This window comes from Colias croceus, chromosome 17, assembly GCF_905220415.1.
Source record: "Colias croceus chromosome 17, ilColCroc2.1".
Classification (NCBI taxonomy): Eukaryota; Metazoa; Arthropoda; class Insecta; order Lepidoptera; family Pieridae; genus Colias; species Colias croceus.
The window spans coordinates 10,317,008-10,335,338 of record NC_059553.1 but is presented as its reverse complement, the minus strand read 5'-3'; the positions used below and the strand labels follow the sequence as shown (position 1 = coordinate 10,335,338).

The 18,331-nt window shown below is 33.6% G+C and overlaps 5 protein-coding genes across 6 annotated transcripts; 2 read left to right on the top strand and 3 right to left on the bottom strand.

The window, feature by feature from the left end:
- The first annotated feature begins 4,209 nt into the window (after positions 1–4,209).
- LOC123699334 (general odorant-binding protein 2-like) lies at positions 4,210–7,214 on the top strand. The gene is made up of 6 exons (XM_045646262.1): positions 4,210–4,442; positions 4,767–4,947; positions 5,261–5,438; positions 5,905–5,977; positions 6,398–6,578; positions 7,018–7,214. Exons 1-6 carry the CDS (start codon positions 4,314–4,316, stop codon positions 7,212–7,214), a joined length of 939 nt encoding a protein of 312 aa, XP_045502218.1. The 5' UTR covers positions 4,210–4,313.
- A 554-nt stretch (positions 7,215–7,768) lies between these two features.
- Positions 7,769–9,272, top strand: LOC123699066 (pheromone-binding protein-like). The gene is made up of 3 exons (XM_045645931.1): positions 7,769–7,894; positions 8,286–8,466; positions 9,018–9,272. Exons 1-3 carry the CDS (start codon positions 7,769–7,771, stop codon positions 9,197–9,199), a joined length of 489 nt encoding a protein of 162 aa, XP_045501887.1. The 3' UTR covers positions 9,200–9,272.
- Positions 9,273–12,185: 2,913 nt separating this feature from the next.
- LOC123699065 (general odorant-binding protein 1-like) lies at positions 12,186–13,603 on the bottom strand. Of its 2 annotated transcripts, none has more exons than XM_045645930.1 (3): positions 13,405–13,603; positions 12,999–13,173; positions 12,186–12,442 (listed from the first exon to the last, which is right to left on the bottom strand). In XM_045645930.1, the coding sequence occupies exons 1-3, from the start codon at positions 13,540–13,542 to the stop codon at positions 12,261–12,263; spliced, it is 495 nt and encodes a 164-aa protein (XP_045501886.1). In that variant the 5' UTR covers positions 13,543–13,603; the 3' UTR covers positions 12,186–12,260. The 2 variants fall into 2 exon arrangements, with proteins under 2 accessions (XP_045501886.1, XP_045501885.1); XM_045645929.1 differs by having other exon boundaries at positions 12,993–13,173; positions 13,405–13,564.
- A 1,078-nt stretch (positions 13,604–14,681) lies between these two features.
- On the bottom strand, positions 14,682–15,434 carry LOC123699333 (general transcription factor II-I repeat domain-containing protein 2-like). Its single transcript, XM_045646261.1, has one exon. The coding sequence runs from the start codon at positions 15,432–15,434 to the stop codon at positions 14,682–14,684; it is 753 nt and encodes a 250-aa protein (XP_045502217.1).
- A 33-nt stretch (positions 15,435–15,467) lies between these two features.
- On the bottom strand, positions 15,468–16,469 carry LOC123699332 (general transcription factor II-I repeat domain-containing protein 2-like). Its single transcript, XM_045646260.1, has one exon. It carries the CDS (start codon positions 16,467–16,469, stop codon positions 15,468–15,470), a length of 1,002 nt encoding a protein of 333 aa, XP_045502216.1.
- Between the last annotated feature and the right edge of the window lie 1,862 nt (positions 16,470–18,331).

Here is an 18,331-nt window from a genome sequence, read left to right as displayed (position 1 = left end):
AGAACTAGATCAGGCTTTTATTCCTTTTTTTTCGGTTAATTCATTTTTCTTTACAAACGAAAATCCAATTAAACAAAAGTAAGAAGTTTGTGAAAGACGCAATGAAAGAAATATATTAACGCAACTTTTTAAGGGTGCATTTGTACATTTTTCTGTAATTACAACCTTATTCCAACGCAATAAAGCATATTTTTTACCAGATGTTTTCGATTGCTGCAAGTTATTTTGAAACTTACTAGTTTAGGAATAGGGTTGGTTTTAATAGTTTCTTATAAACAGCTGTAGTTTTCTCAATAAATCACTGTAAGTTTAATAGAAGTTGTTACGTGAAGGATGGTTTTGGTGAAAGGTTTTGAGCGGGAAATATTATTCAATTTGATAACACTATTAACATGAAATCAAAAGGGATCAAATCGGGATTCGAACGCGTCAGTTAACTATAGCGTGTTATAAACTTGATTGTCTGTCTATAAAATTAATGAAAAATGATGATTATGAACGATAAATATGTTTTCTTAGTTTTTATGTGTTCAATATCTGAATCTGTACTTAATTGTTTTTCTTAAATTAATTGTTTTACAGATAATGAAAAACATAACCAACCAGAATTATAAATGAAATATAACCAATTTAATTTTGGCTCTACATAGAGACACACTTCATAGAAAATTACAGAAAACAAAAGCAAGTAAAACAAAACAAAACGTTGAAGTGAAAACCATTTATTGTGTCAATTATAATACTTATTTTAAAAACTATTTTGGTAAAAAACTAGGTAAGTATGTAAAAAGTACTAAACTATATAAAATGAACAATAAGTGAACATGATAGTGTGTGTACAACTAATGCCAGTGTGTGTTTAGGACGTCATAACTCGATACATGTGTGTGTAAAGCTAGAGCATGGCGGAACACTGGTCCTGGCTGACAGGGTGTGACTCCACGGAGTACACGTACAGCCCTCCGACGAGACCGAGCAAGCCGCCGCACCGGCCGCTCGTGAAGCTGGCTACTAGCGCTCATCTGCATACTATTGCAAGGTAAGTGCTTTATTGAAGAGCAATTTCTTAACTCTTTGTATATACAAAATTTGTTGTTGAAAAAGCTGCTTACTAATACTATAATATGTACCTAGTGATAATTGATGAGCTGATTATATCAATATTATTTTATGTCTTCTATACAACACATTGCTGCCTGCCTTGTATTGTTTATACTGTTTATAATTTCCTGCCTCGTTTGATGTGAAAATTTTCGCCTTATGCTTTCATAACGAAAGATTAATGATGCGTTATGAATAACAATCCTCTAAGGAAATCATGATCTTATGAATTGTATGAAATTGTATCATCATTCTTCGAGCGTGTTTTGTTAATATCATCCCTGTAGCATGTTTTGTTAAGAATTATTAATTATCGAATATACAATTTGCTACTTTATCTATCGTCATCAATATCGTCATCATACACGTATCTTCATGACTACACAGACTCACATGAATGTATGTATAAATTAGTTCTCAATCCAATACAGTTTTGACTAGATCAATGGCATACAGTCAATTTTATCTTCTATCCCTTTTCATAATACTTTTTCGGAAACCGAAGGAAACAAGAAGATATTTTTTTCTACGCAATATATTTTGTATATTCTCCTGGAAAAAGTATTGAAAACTAAATCACGGTTCCGCTATTATAATAAAAAGGGCAGACAATGAGTAATCGTGTGTTGCTATACTCCATTTTCGTAAGATTCGCGTCACGTAGTGTTGCCAAGGGAGGCATAAATATTCCCTGAAAATCGCGATCTGTTTTATATGTAAATTTTTATATTTTCCCGCCAGATTGTGTATGTTTGTCGTTTGTTTTATTGTTTTGAAGATAAGCTCAGGTGCGTTCACGTGTGCTTCGGAAAACAATAAAAGGGAATAGCTTGTTTGTCTATGAATTTTAAACAGATTCTGTAATACATGTATGATTTTATTATCTTCAATAAGATGGGAGCCTGGAAGAAAAATTTTGATTCTTATTTATTTGTAACTTCGCATTGGATAAAAGGAGGAAAAGCTTAATTTTCAGAATACAATTTAGTATAATGCAAAATCAAACATTATATTAATTGAGAACTAGCTAATTTTGAAGTTATACTTCTTTTGGCGCGATGGAGAAAAATGATGAGAGTGAATTTTTACGATGCGCGCGCACACCGACACCTAAATTTAACAGCATGAAGTTAGTTCTAGGTGGTATGAAAATTGATAACTATGTTCAAGTTGTATATTCTAGTATTTTTTTCCATACGCCAAAGAAGTATAACTTCTAACGCTTGTACATAAGTACACACACTGATTTTTTTTTTCAGGTCAATAACAAAACGAACATTTAGTTTTGATAGAGTTATCCTAAAAACTTCACACTCAATTAGAATAAAGACTTGTTAAAAATATTTAAATCTGTTTCTTAGAAATAAATTTGTTTTGTCATAATCTATCGTTGTCTTCCTTTAAATAGCATGTTGTTATTTACTATACGTTAATGTTCTACTAGAAATATTTCTTAAAACACGTTTCTCCCTACAGAAAGGCTTTTAAGATATAAATCATGCCGGGGTGAGCTGTCAAATCCACGTTCATTACCTGACGGATTGCTTCGGCACGTGACGGATGACAAATGGAAAAAGTTGCCAGTGAAGAAAATTGTAGGGCGTATAGGGAGATTCAGCTAATCATAGTGGATTAATAGTGCAAGTTTTGTTTATTGCCTTGGAAACTATTATTAACCGACTTTAAATTAAAAGGAGGAGGTTCACAATTCGGCCGGTATATATTTTTTTAAGCTATTGCATAGCTTCTATCGCGGGCCTTGAGCGCGCGGACCGAATCGAGAAATTCCGTAACGAAAAAACCTCACGCTCCCCACTCCGACGGGCTCGGGAGGTGTGTTTCATTTAATGATAATTTATACAGTCCCTAGCATTAAAATTAAAGTTTTAAAATATTTTTATTGTACATAAGCATACATATTTTGATGGATGTTGAGAAAATAGAATACAATTATTTGTGATTATATGTGTTCTTTTAATGAAAAATTAATTTCAGTTACTATAATTCAATGCACATTAAATTTATTACTGTCATAACTCTAAAACACTAAAATGTTAAAAAATTATAATTGAAATCACCACAATTTCATGTTCTCTTCATTTATGTTTTATAGCAATAAAAACTTAACAAAATTCAATTAAAACTTTTAGCAATAAACATCTAAAAGGACATTTATTTTTTTATCACGTAGAGTTAGGAGTTAAACTATTTCGATCCCTTTCCCGCAATTTTTCGGAAAGTGAATTCTCAATAGGCCGTGGGTTGGCGCGTGAGTAAAATAGTAAAGGCTATAGTTTTACGATGGATATAGTTATTAATGGAATATTTTATCGATTATTGAACATTGGTAACACTGGTTTTCGTTTATCTGTGGTTATTGCGGGGTTTTTAAAGTACAGGAATTTGATCACCATAATACAACACTACTACCTACAAGTTTATCCTATTTCACGCATTATGAATCGGTTAATTATTAAGGCAACATACATACAGTACTCCTAAAATGATAATGCGCATAGAAATCTTCGACACAATACGGTAACTGTCATATTCCCGGAGCGTCCGAAGACGATGTTTATATTTCTTCATGCATAAATGAAATACATTTTGGAAATACCTACGACAATTAGCGAAGATTTGCATGCGCATTATTAATTTTGGAGTACATGCATGCATGTAACAAGAATGTCTTTACTAAACACACATTAAGTTTGCCATACCTACTTTTAAAGAAATAGTACATTAGTACAATCTTTTGAATGTATAATAATATATCAATGTGATTGATGAACGATTTACAATAATTCTCATGTCCTAGGCATGTCTCTCTTTTAGTCTATAATTCGAAATCATGTACTGTGACCGAATTACGGTGCAAAAACAAACTCTACATATTTGTTATAGGTTTGAATATTGATTGCATGTCAATTTCTAGTATATTATCAATCCATCTTCATAAGTGACTTGCTGAAATTTGAATTATATGTTAAATCTTATTTACTCGTGTGTACTTCATCGCTCAATGAACAACCAAATAAAATTGAACTATGAGTTAATCGAGTATAGTCTCTATTCCTTTTAAATAGGGTTCACATTACGGATCATGAAAAATTTATAAGTTAATAATAGATTTAGAGAAAGAAAAAAGTTTTTCTTCAATATAATGAGGAGACTTATTGTGGAGAAGCACTCTGTGGGGGAAATTCAGCAGGATGGTAGCAAGATGGGTTTGTTTAGTTGTTGTCGGTTTGGCAGTTACGAGCTCTGTAAACGGTTTGGCAGAAATCATGAGCCACGTTACTGCGCATTTCGGGAAGTCGTTGGAAGAATGTAGGGAGGAGGTAAGATTTTTTTTATATTCTTTGGTGATATTTTAATGGGAATTTATACTTAAATTATGAAATTTAACACAATCAATAAATGGCTGTTTCACGTCAATATAACTAACCTATAATGAAATGATTGATACAGATTAATGAGATAATTATTATTTTTATGTTAATATCTATTTGCAACAATCATAATTTTACCTTTAATTTAGAAGAAATATAAAAATCATAGAGCTATTTGCAATAGCTTGTAATAAAAAAAAAAATAAAGATAGGTAACTAGTCATTTAATATAAAGTATTCCATTTAATTAATAAAAGTACCAAACAAATCCAGTCAGGCCTAACTCCAGAGATCCTGGAGGCGTTCCAACACTTCTGGAGCGAGGACTTCGAGGTGGTGCACCGGGAGCTCGGCTGCGCGCTCATCTGCATGTCCAACAAGTTTGCGCTGATGCAGGAGGACGCTAGGATGCATCATATGAACATGCATGATTATGTGAAGGGGTTCCCGCAAGGTTAGTATGTTTCTGGAATAGATTGTAGTTCAAAAGAGGAGGTGATATGGTTCGGAAAGAAATGTTTTTATGATTGAACGGCTAAAATTTAGGTGCTTAGGTTGGTTGAATATTTGTAAGAAATATTGGTTTAAAGAACAACTCTGGGGATAGAATAGGAGATGATTGAAACGAACGAGTAAAATAATGTAAAATAATATAAGAGTAGCATTAAATTAACAAACATCTATCTAATATTTGACATATTTAGAAACGTATATACAATCTTATATCGAATACCGCATTATATACTCAATCATCAAATCCTATCCAGGGGAGCTGCTCTCAACCAAGATGGTAGAACTGATCCACAACTGCGAGAAGCAATACGACCAGATGGAGGACGACTGCAGCCGCGTGGTGAAGGTGGCTGCCTGCTTCAAGGTGGACGCCAAGAAGGAAGGCATAGCACCTGAAGTTACCATGATAGAAGCTGTTCTGGAGAAATATTAGTTGACCTGATAATATGATAATGGCTTGCTTACTGGACTTTCGATTAATGTAGTATTGAATATTAAAGATTTGTCAAAGATACTTCATGACTTTCACTTTATGCTTAGATTTTACTTTTTTTATTGCCGATAGGGAAGCGCTTGACCACAATCTCACCTGATGTTAAGCTGAGATGTGGTCTAAGATGGAACGCGCTTCCCTAGAAGGTACCTGTTCACTCTACTTTTTGACAACACTTCATAACTTTATTTTGGTAGAGATATAAAATACAACGCAACTCTGTGTTTTAACTGTTTTGTTAAATTTTCATATAAATTATTATTACAGATTTTTTAATCGAATTACAGCAAATATGCACAAGGTTATAACGAAGGAAATAATTACATAAGTGTAACGAATTGGACTAATTAACACTTTAAATCATTTTAGTGTGGTATTTCTCTTTTAAACTCGTCGCTAGTAAAGCATCACAGGAATGAATGTAATGCAAGAATTTAGTTTTAGTTTTGGCACCAAAATGTTTGAGTGTGGGAAAAAGGTAAACTAATAACACAGAAAATTTAATACTGTATTAGTATAACTTAAAAATTCCTATTTGTATAATCTAAATAATTGGAACATGTGATTTTCTTAATGCGAAATACGTTAGACTTCTAATATAATTTAATTTCGAAAATTCTTTAGCTTAATAAGAAAATTATAAACGTGAATTCTTATATTGTACCTTACCTTGTACCGTTAAGAATATTTTAATAATAATTAAAAATATGTACCATAATATAAATTAAACTACAATAATAATAAAAAAAACAACAACAATTCGTCACCTTACAAATGACGTCGTTGCCTTACAATATGGTGAATAATTTCCTTCTACATTTTGACGACTCATAAGCGCTTTTAAACGAAGTTTAGTTGGATAGAAAAATCTTTGAGTATGTTAAACAATCCCATTTAGTTAAACTACGCTGGCGGCATGGCCCACGACCTTCTAGACTTTTGGAATAAGGACTATCCCCTAAATAACGTGGGCCTCGGGTGTCTGGTTGTGTGTGCGTTGGCGGCGTTCGATCTGGTTGGCCATGATGGAAACCTCGTGCTTAGCCATGCTGAAGGGTATTTGATGGCCAATGGTGCTGGTAAATATGTTAACATCGAAAATATTTTTTATCTAATTTGGAAAGTACATAAATAGTCGTAATCTACTTATTATAATGAATACGTAGTATGCAGGAAATTGTCAATATATTTATTTTTGAAGACACATCTTAGATAGGGCCACGATATATACTTATTAGTTTAACGTAAAAATTTAAATTATTATCACAATTGGTTGAACTAAAACAGAATCTGTGTCCTCTGTGTCCAACCGATTAGCGAACGGTGGCTTAATAGAAATATCATCTAGTATTTGTTTTTTTAATGTGTCTTTACACATTTTCAACTCAAAATCTGACCAATATTCACGTTAACCTTTAACCACACGTTTAACCATTCAATGCTTTATTCTATTCTTTACGGATCTAGTAAAATGAATTACCTACTCAAGTCTCTTTAATAATTTTATTTAAATACCAGATGAAGTAACAACAAAGACGCTAATAGACCTGTACACCACGTGCCGGAGTCGCGTCTCCAGCTCCCACCACTGCGAGGCAGCTCTGAAGGTGGCAGAGTGCTTCCGAAGTGGCATCTGGCAACGCAGCTGGGTCCCTGATGTTAGTGCCATCTTCTCAACACGGAGAGTTCAATGCCCTGATTATAGTGTTTATTGAAACGGTTGTTTGATTTCGTACACCTTTGCTTAATAAGAATTGAAAAAAGGAAGATCAGTATATTGCTTGTAAAATTTGGTAGGAAAAAGAGAGTTGTAAGTATAATAGTTTTCTAGAAATAAATGTTTTTTCTTTCTTCTTAATAAAACAGAATTATTTGTGCTTAATGTTAAGTCACTATTGACACACAAAATACCTTACGGTTCGTCGTTGTGAAGGTATTTTTATAATAAAGGGACACAATTAAAATAACTTCGAAATTGTTGGATATAATTCACAAAGTACAACTGTACTTTACAGATACCTAATAAACCTCTCCTAGCATTTCAATTGTACCAGAATAAATTTAACCATTTAGAACCACTCTACTGCCTGTTAATTATCGCGTTCTCAATAATCACGTTAACGCACTTGTCCAGTTTTTAATCACACCTTTTATCCCATCTATTATCCCATCACAGCTGGCCATTATGATCAATTACACGTACCTATTAATTAAATCAAACCCTTTATAAGACGATGATTAGATCGGCAATCCATAAGAGTTAAGGCCAATGGATAATATGGCTAAATATTTATTTCTTCTAACTATTGTAACTGTTGGTGCGCTCGCGTCGCATGAAACGTTGAAGAGTATAACGTATAGCTTCTTGAAGGTGCTGGAGGAATGTAAACAGGAGGTTATATTTTTTTCTTATTATTTTATTTTATATACTATTGATAAAAACTTGATATAAAATTTCATTTTATTTCACTTCAGGTGTTTTTAAAAAGCAAAGATATTGCCCGTTCTCTGTGGTTACCTAAAGTTATAATATTCTTTATATTGATTCAAAGTTATTATTGAATGCCTAAAATCAAATCGACAGAGTTACTTTCGTCTATTTATAGTACGAAGTTAGATTTTCAATTCAAATTTAAATAAATCAAAGATTAAAAAGTTTGCAGAAAATACGTGAGAAAACAAACATTTTTAATATGTTGCATTCTATTCTTTTGTTTATTTGTTCTTAACATTCTTCTTTTACACAAAGTGTTATTTAATGAATTATTTACCGTTGACACTTGCAGTTAAGTCTCACAGACAACATTCTAGTGGACTTATACCACTTCTGGAAGGAAGATGCGGCTCTAATAAAGCGTGATACAGGTTGTGCTATCGCGTGCATGAGTAAGAAGTTAGACCTGGTAGATCCCAGTGGCAAACTGCACCATGGCAATGCGCAGGAGTTCGCTTTGAAACATGGCGCAGGTAACCTTAGTCCTCAATATTTTAGTTGGAAAGTAGTTTGAAATGAACTAAGCTTTTCCTCCCGCCTAATATTAATTTACCAGATTATTGTTTTGTACTGTAATTTGTAACAAATTCATATTTAGTTTTATAGCATCGAATAGTTATTTTTTTTTAAATGGAAAAAAATCGAGATACGTGGGTTCGAATTCCGCCTCGTTTATATTTTAGGACTAGCTACGTTCCGCGATTTCACCCGTGTGGCTCCGATCCTGTTGGTCTTAGCGTGATGATAATAATTAATAGCCTTCCTCGATGAATGGGCTATCTAACACCGAAAGAATTTTTCAAATCGGACCAGTAGTTCCCGAGATTAGCGCGTTCAAACAAACAATCAAACAAACAAACTCTTCAGCTTTATAATTTATTAGTATAGATTGCGTTTATTATATTTTAAATAGTTTATTTTAGTAACCATGTGCTAAAAACGACGACAACGTGTCTAAAGTTTTGATTATGTTAAATATGTTTTTATGAAAAAATTCTATAATACCTACTTAAATATATTTTAGATGAAGAAGTAGCCAAAAAACTGGTGACTATGGTACATGAATGTGAGAAACAGCACGAAGTCCATGATGATTTGTGTCTTCGAGCACTAGAAATAGCGAAATGCTTTAAAGGCGGTATTCATGAATTGAACTGGGCGCCTAAAATGGAAGTTATGGTCGGAGAGGTACTAACTGAGGTGTGACCGTCTGCGTAATAATCTTTGATCTATAACTATGTGTATTTGTATAGGTATTTTTATGTGTGTCGAATATTGACTAAGATTAGTTGAATTGTAGCAAAATAAAAGTACTTTAATATTGATAATGCCTTTTTTTGTGATTTTGTCCACGTAAATAAGAAATTAATGGTGAGTTATTGAATAAATTTATCCTCTACATTAGTACTCTACATACTTATGAAACCTAAAATAACTGAATTGAAGCAAAATTGTTTTTGTGTGATAAACAAATTTTAAACAGGTGTGATACATTTTTCCATATCCCAAAAAGGGGGGGCAGGAATACACTATTAAAGAAACTACAAAACAAGGAATACTTACTAAAGTAATATTATTCTTTATTTAAATTATTCCTGAATACTTAAACAATATAATTGTGTAAATTAAGTGTAGCTTTACCCAAGCACGCAAGCTAATTGAGTTTTGATGTCGAGTGGTGGCCATAAATCTGGATCGGCTTTAGCTGAGTTACGGCTGGATTATCTAGTCAATACTGACTTACATGTCGGCCTGGCTATACAGTTAGATACATAACTTTAGCTCCGATTATATTGTAAGTGATATTGTTAAAGGTACTTTGAGTTATGAAATACAATGTCTTTTATACATTAATTAATCAATCCATACTAATATTATAAATGCGAAAGTAACGCTGTCTGTCTGTCTGTTACTCAATCACGCCTTAACTACTGAACCAATTTGCATGAAATTTGGTATAGAGATATTTTGATACCCGAGAAAGGATAGGTTTTATTCCGGAAATCCCAAGGGAACGGGAACTATGCGGATTTTTCTTTGACTGCGCGGGCGATGCCGCGGATGGAAAGCTAGTAAATAATAAATTCGAAAATTCGATAATGTTAATTACATTTAATATTTTAATTGTATTATTTTCAACCTACATATCGTTACAACTCTATATAAACTCTAGGAACATAATAAAACTGCCTACAGATTTAATTTATGGGTGACAAAATATACCGTGATATCAACAAGCAATCTTGCAACAAAAATAATAAAAGATATCAAAAAACTCATTAGCGCAATAATATCCTACTAATATTATAAATGCGAAAGTTTGTGAGGATGTGTGTGTGTGTGTGTGTGTGTGTGTGTTTGTTACTCTTTCACGCAAATACTACTGAACCGATTACAATGAAATTTAGCACACATGTAGAGGGTAACTTGGATTAACACATAGGATAGGTTTCATTTCGGAAATTCCACGGGAACGGGAACTATGCGGGTTTTTCATTCAAAACGCGGGCGAAGCCGCGGGCCGAAAGCTAGTTTATAATATTTAAGTAAATATATAAATTAGATTAGAACTATTCCTCAATCGTGCGATTTAAAAAGGTTTCGTTAAATAAATTCCAACAAGGGACAGATAAATTGCAAATGGCGTCTCTTAACCAAATCCACACCTGAGACCGTCATTTACGGAACGTGACGGCAATACAAACAGATTGAGATTACACCGATAGAAAAATCTGAATCTAGTTAAAGAACAAAAGGTAATAACGAAAGAAACGAATATAAGAAATTGTTTAAATGCTCCTAATAAATAACGTAATGTAATGTTTTCACAAAGACTACAATTAATAGTCAGTCGAAATTATTTAAGGCAATAAGTAGGTATATATTATTCACTATTTGATTTAATATTTCACATACCGATAAATGATATTTTGCTAATATAATTTGTTTCGCAAACTATGATATAGGTGTAACGAATAACATCTACTTAACAATTGTCTGTACATGCATAATACATATACTGAGTCCCGTTAAATCATTTCAATATTGATGAGACTACAAACAAGGTACATGACACAAATACCTAAATACCTGGGATGTTGTAAGGATTCGTAATAACAAGGAATAGTTGTTACAACTAGCACAGATAATATAATACTATTATACTATATATATTATATGTTTATATTTTACTAGCTTTCCACCCGCAGCTTCGCCCGCGCAGTCAAAGAAAAACCCGCATAGTTCCCGTTCCCGTGGGATTTCTGGGATAAAACCTATCCTATTTCCCGGGGTAAAAAGTAGCCTATGTCCTTTCTCGGGTATCAAAATATCTCTATACCAAATTTCATGCAAATTGGTTCAGTATTTAAGGCGTGATTGAGTAACAGACAGACAGACAGACAGAGTTACTTTCGCATTTATAATATTAGTATGGATAATAGTAGGTACCAATAATAAAAGTTGGATGTGCTCTGATGGTGAAAGGATGTTCTAGAAATTGTTTTATGGCTGATACGAGGACTGAAAATTAGGTAGACCGTAGATGTAATATAAATGCTTTCCTACTGCCAAAAATGTAACAATTTTTATTTCCATAATAATTTTTAAATATATATAACCTCTTTAAGGGACGCGGACGGTAGTTGAAATGAGAGATTGAAATCAAATTCTTTCTATAGACGGAATATTAGGGAGACATTATTGATAGGTATGATCTTACTTGTGTTATAAATGCATAGGTAAGAACGGAGAAAAAGAGCAGTCTCTATTTATTCTAAACTACAGTTTCGTGTAAAAGTCTGATATTAAAGTAAGTCTTCTTAGCAAATGATACAACATAATTCAAATGAATACACGAACAACGCTTATTTATTTTTAATAATATCACACTACCACCATAAATAACAATAATTAAAATTAAGTTAGAGCTAGCTGACGAGACTTTGGGAGAAGCGTAAATAATTAATTGATTTCAAATCCATTTAAACGAAGCCAGGGTCAAGCGTGTATAAATTAATGAAACCATAATATATTTTTACTGCAAACAAATTATCAATTTAACATTATATAAGTACCTACTGTAGGTAACTATATAAATGTTTAATTGTAGTTCCAATTGCAAGTTTTAAGAGTATTTCTTGGTGAAATTGTTTTTTAAACAAATACTTGTAAACCAGATATTTTAAAAATATTAAGTACTAAGATATTTATTAAGCTTTGAATTTTGATTTGACCAACAAAAAACAGAGACTTTTTAAGACTTATTCTAAAGATCAGTCAATATTTCTTCAATAATAGTCTCCATGGAAGGCGCCCACTTCAGCTCGTGTATCTTTGTCTTGAAGCACTTGGCTATCTCCAGGGTTTTGTTGCAGTCGTCGTTGTTGTCTGCGTGTGTGTTTTCACATTCGTGGATCATTGTCACAATTTGTTTGGCCATTTCGTCGTCTGTGGAAGGACGGGACAAATTAATAAATAGAGTGCACACAAGTATTTAGTAATACAGTATCAAAATATGTTTTTTTTAATATAATAGGTGTATGTTTAAAATAGCCATTATTTTTTTAGTATTAACTACTATAGTATTATAATATTATCTGTGGTTGTGTCATTTTATTTCGACTTAATATAAAGTATGTATTTTACTTAATATTATGCGACAAGTTTAAAAAAAAACGTTCTGCTCTGTCTCTACATTCTCTCCATTAAAATAAACTCGCCTTTTCAATATAAGATAATATTTTACTTTCTTTCGTCCCTTATTAGTTTACTACTAAGGAATACTATTGAAAGTAGGTAAAAAACGACGTGTGGCACTCGGGGACTGCCGCGGTAAAGCTATTGCATGCTATGCCCTCAAGCCACACCTCCGCCCGTCGGAGTGGGGAGCGTGAGGTTTTTTCGTTACGGAATTTCTCGATTCGGTCCCCGCGCTCAAAGCCCGCGATAGAAGCTATGCAATAGCTTAATAATTTTTATCATTTTATGTGAAACATACCAGCACCATGGCTCTTCGCAAACTCGTGTGTCTTGCCATGATGGAGCTTCATATCATCAGTGATTAGATCATGTTTGGACACCATGCACATGATGGCACAGCCCACGTCACGATTGATCAGCTCGTACTCCTCCTTCCAGTAGTTGATGAAGTCTTGCATGATGTGGTCGCCTAGGTTTAGCTATGACAAAAAATAAAATCTTTATTGTCATTGTCATATATAATGTGTATAAACACCAGGGATTATCTTTGGAAGATTTCCCTACTATAAAAAAGGGGATTCTTAAGAAACAAAGAAAAATAAAAATACAATTTTCTCTGTCAGGCATAATAAAACAATCCAGAAAAAATAATGCAATAATACTTCTACATTTTTCTTACTAAGTATACGCTTTTAATAAACTTGCCTTACCTCTTTCTTACATTCATCTAGAGCTTTCGCGAAGCCCGTTGTCAATTTCTTCATTATCTCCTGCGAAGATTGAACTTCCAAAATCTGTAAGCAAACCGCGCAAACCGCCAGCAGCCGCCATCTTGTCCTGGACGCCATTTTGGCGATATGACGAGAAAATGTCTATCTGGATCCTTATAAACCTATTTTTTATTATTGTTTTACGAAGCACGAATTGTTTTAATATTGGAATGGTTCCGTACATTATACATTACATGTTATTTTGTATTTTTTTTTTGCTTTTTATTTCGTAGCAGTCTATGTGTAAAGCAATATGAACTGCTGCAGTAAAACATTCAAGAAAAAGTCTCAGTTGTGTATATCAGGTGACTTGGTCTTATTAATGCGTATATTTTTTCAACAAAAATTATAACGATAAACAATAAGAACTTTTCGGAATTGTATATCTTAATTATGTTAAATGTATCTGAAAACTCATATAAGTTGTTAGAACTCTAGTTGGACGCGAAAATTTCCGTTGTGCGCTTATAGGTTCCCAATCTAGTCCACCATGCCTCTAAAGCCAAGCTATACTTATAAATTGCCATGTACTGACACTAATTGTTGAGAGGTGTCCGCTACATCCTCAGTAACCGATACATTAGGCTGTAATTAACGCAGGATGATAAAACCAGAGGTATCATTGGATAGGGCATTGTATGATTTATCGCTATGATTATAATGGCTGGACACCCGCGTTGTTGCTTTGTGTGTTATTAAATTAACTAGTGGAGTCATGATGGAGACAGTACTGGTGGTACTTATTGGGGTTTTACTTGCTTTTAATAGAAGTCTAGTTGAGTGTTTATAGTCTGAATGTAGACATGCAGGTCGCTGATTTTAGAAAATTAACCTACTTTGTGACATACTTACATGTACTGCATGGATAAATAGATAAAACGATAATCGAAACTTAAATTATAGGTACTTACTATTACTATTTCGTTAATTTTAATTAATAAAATAAGAGCTAGTACTGAAACAAAGTGATATTTTTTAAAGAATTGATTTATACCGTATTGCAAGGGTCTTCAACGTTTATGAAGCCAAGGGCCAACTATACTTTGATATTTGTTCGGTGGGCCGCAATAAAACAAAAACTTTTTATTACTAGCTGCGCTCCGCGGTTTCATCTGCTTTTTTCAGTTCCAGTAAGAATGTTGAAATAAAAACTAACAATAATATTTAAAGTTATTTATTATTTAATTTTACAGTACTAAAAGTAATTGAAATTGAAATCAATGAGACGATTGACATTGTTTATTCTTAACTAGCTTATCAATATCAGTCCCTATGGTGGTCGTTGAAATCCTCAAACTGTTTTCTAGGTGAATATCGGTGATTCTACTCCTTGTCTTCGACTTAACGTTTTTCATCCGAGAAAATAACTGCTCGCACAGGTATGTGGTACCAAACAGAGATGTCATTTTCAGTGCATGGTCTCTTATCTTAGGAAAATGTGTAGTAGTGATGTATTTTGAATAGAACTCGAACAATCCTAAGTTGAATTTGTCTTTCAAAGAAGAGTTGCATTGTAATTCTATCAACTCCATCTGAACATCATCAGGGACATCTTCGACAGAAACATTGAATGGGCGAGCAAACAAATTCAAGCTTTTTTCATGTTTTCGGAAATCGGTAAAACGCGACTCGAATTGTGTTTTCAGATCCAGCAGCGCGGTAATATATTTGTCCATGTTGAGAATTCGACATGACGATAAATGTGGAAAATGCGTGGTCATATTATTTTTTAACTGATTGATCCACAACTCCAACTTCACTTCAAACGCTTTTAAAGCGTCAAATAGTTCATGAACCATATTATCTTTTCCTTGCAATTTCTTATTTAAATCATTGAGATGTGCTGTTATATCAACAAGAAATCCAAAATCACTTAGCCATGCTTCATCACCAAACTGTGGAATAGCTTTATCCTTATTAAGCATAAATGCTGCAATTTCTTTTCGCAAATCGAACACCCTTTTTAACATTTTTCCCCTGCTAAGCCAACGAACATCACAGAACTAGGTAATGTCACCATATTCGGCGTCTTGTTCTTTTAAAAACTCCTGAAATTGCCTGTGGTTAAGACCTCGAGATTTGATGAAGTTAACGGTTTTTACCACAATACTCATAACGTCTTGAATATTAACTGACTTAGCACTTAAATTCTCTTGATGTATGATACAGTGGTACTGTATTAAAGAGACATCGGGATTATTTTTCTTTATTAAAGCAACAAGTCCTTCGTTTTTTCCAACCATAGATGGTGCGCCGTCTGTGCAAATTCCAGCCAAATTTGATAATTTGAGTCCATATCTATCTATGACGGAATTGAACGATTCCAACACATCACATCCTCTTGTACTACCTTTCATAGGAAAAAGAGCAGCCATTTCTTCGGTAACGACAAAATTAACGTCAATGCCGCGAATGAACACTGCCAGTTGAGCGGTGTCAGTTATGTCGGTACTTTCGTCGAGTGCAATGGAGTAATAAACAAATTGCGACACGCGTTCCTTTAATGATCGTTCGATATCATTAGCCAATTCTTCTACCCTCCTTGCGACTGTAACGCCGGAGAGACTTATTTTGGAAAAAAGTTGTTTTTGCGAGGGACATAAAACTTCTGCTGCGGCCTCCATACATTCTTTTATGAATTCACCGTCGGTAAATGGTTTTGACTTCTTAGCAATTTTCTCCGAAATTATGTAGCTAACTCTTACACTTGCTTCACTATCTTCATTTTGTTTGTGAAAAGAATTCTGTTGTTTTTTAAGTTGTTTCTTCAGAGTCTCCACCTTATCAATTTGTAATTGTCCTTGAAGATGTGCAAACTTACTAGAATGTTTTGACTCATAATGACGCTTGATATTGTATTCTTTCACCACAGAAACTGATTCATTACATACGAGGCAAATGGGTTTTTCCCCGACACAGACGAAAAGATATAAATTCGTCCATTTATCTTGAAATAATCTGTGTTCATCAACGACCTTCCGTTTTCTACTTGAACTTGCTGCCATCACAATAATTTGATATTACTAAATCAAGTTACAACTTGTTTAAACGCACTGAACGAGCGAATGAGATAAACGCGTCCGAAGTTCTGTGAGATGCAAACCTGACTTGCTTGCCAGCCGCGCGCGCCACTGCGTTTCAGCGACTGCCACTGCGTCACCGCACCGTGCGCCCCTACCTGCCAAGCGCGAGCGCGGAACTCAGTTTTGGACTACGCGCGTTTTATTTAACCTATCTTACTTTTACGATAATAGCCATTGACTTTTATACCGTGCCAGATGTGGATACAGTTACCTATTCAAATTGTTTACAATACAGCTGAGCCGGTCGTTCTACAGATATAATTCTCCGAAAATATTAAATGACGAAGCGGGCCTTGAGGCTACGGCATGCATGTGCTTTGTTTCTAAGAATTACAAAAGACCCTAAACTTTGATTACTTTTACGATAATAGCCATTGACTTTTATACCGTGCCAGATGTGGATACAGTTACCTATTCAAATTGTTTACAATACAGCTGAGCCGGTCGTTCTACAGATATAATTCTCCGAAAATATTAACCAAATGTGGTCACTTAATGCGGTATGTCGTAGTAAACAATGTCGTAAAAACCAATGTTTTCGATAAGGCGGTCATATAACATTCAGCCAGGACCTTTGATTTTGGTCAATTTAACCGGTATGTTGTTCTAAAGTTCTAAACGATGTCGCCATAAACGGTTTTGACTGTATATTTTTAAATTATATAATAGAAATAAATACATAAAAACAATTTCTATACATATGAACCTCATTTTGAGTAAACTAATGCCGGGCCGCCAAGGATGCTGCCGCGGGCCGCATGCGGCCCGCGGGCCGCACGTTGAAGACCGTATTGTAATTCATAATTACAGCTGTTTTCTTATTCATAGAAAAATATATTTTCGCTGGATTGATAAATTTTTAAACCTGTATTTTTTTATTAACTGTACTTTAGAAGTAAGTAGGTAGGTATTATAGTCTGAAATAGTCTGGATAATTCGTAAGCAGCTGGAAGATTTTCTACGCTTAAATAATTCCTAAACAACCCATGGCATATCCTTAAACAGATTTCAAGAAGCATTGAATTTACAATGACGCACCCACTGCGCATGTTAAAGTTTGTTTGTTTGTATTTATTTTGCATTTAAAGTAAACAATTTTTTCAGAGAATAAGAGAAAAACGCATCTCATTGATTGTATCCATCTCTCTCTATTATGGGTATATCTACACTAAAATGAATAGAATAAATTATTATGGTAGATATTATAGGCGCTTCAGATCTCTAAATTTTACGATGAATGTTGATTTAAAAATAGGCTTTGATTATGCATCATTTATTAAACATACTGCATAGATATTGGGAGATGAAATTATGAACGAAAATGATGAAAATAGCTTTCATGTGGTAGCCAAGTAAAGTTTATATTATTGAAATAAAACAGTGAGTAAAACTTCAAGCAATATATTTATACGGTCATTTGTTGCATTAGCCAAGCCTGGCCAATGACTTGGATCAATAAATAATTCAATATTCAAATTAACTTCAAACCTTATCTCTGGGAAGATTTTAGTACTTCGCAATCCTTATGTTTTGCAATAGGTTTTATTGACAACTAACTTCAATTATTTTAAAGATTAGGATCTCACCACGGTTTCGTTCTTTTGAATTAGTGTCAATGTAAAACCCTGTGGTCAAACCATATTGCCTAATTTAAGGCCAATTATATTTAGCCCCTTCGACTTACTTTTAACCATTATTTAGATTTATTATTTTTATGTGTTTAACATATTACAAGATCCTAGAGTCAACTCCTCTCTATAGATTATAGACACTGCGTTAATTTT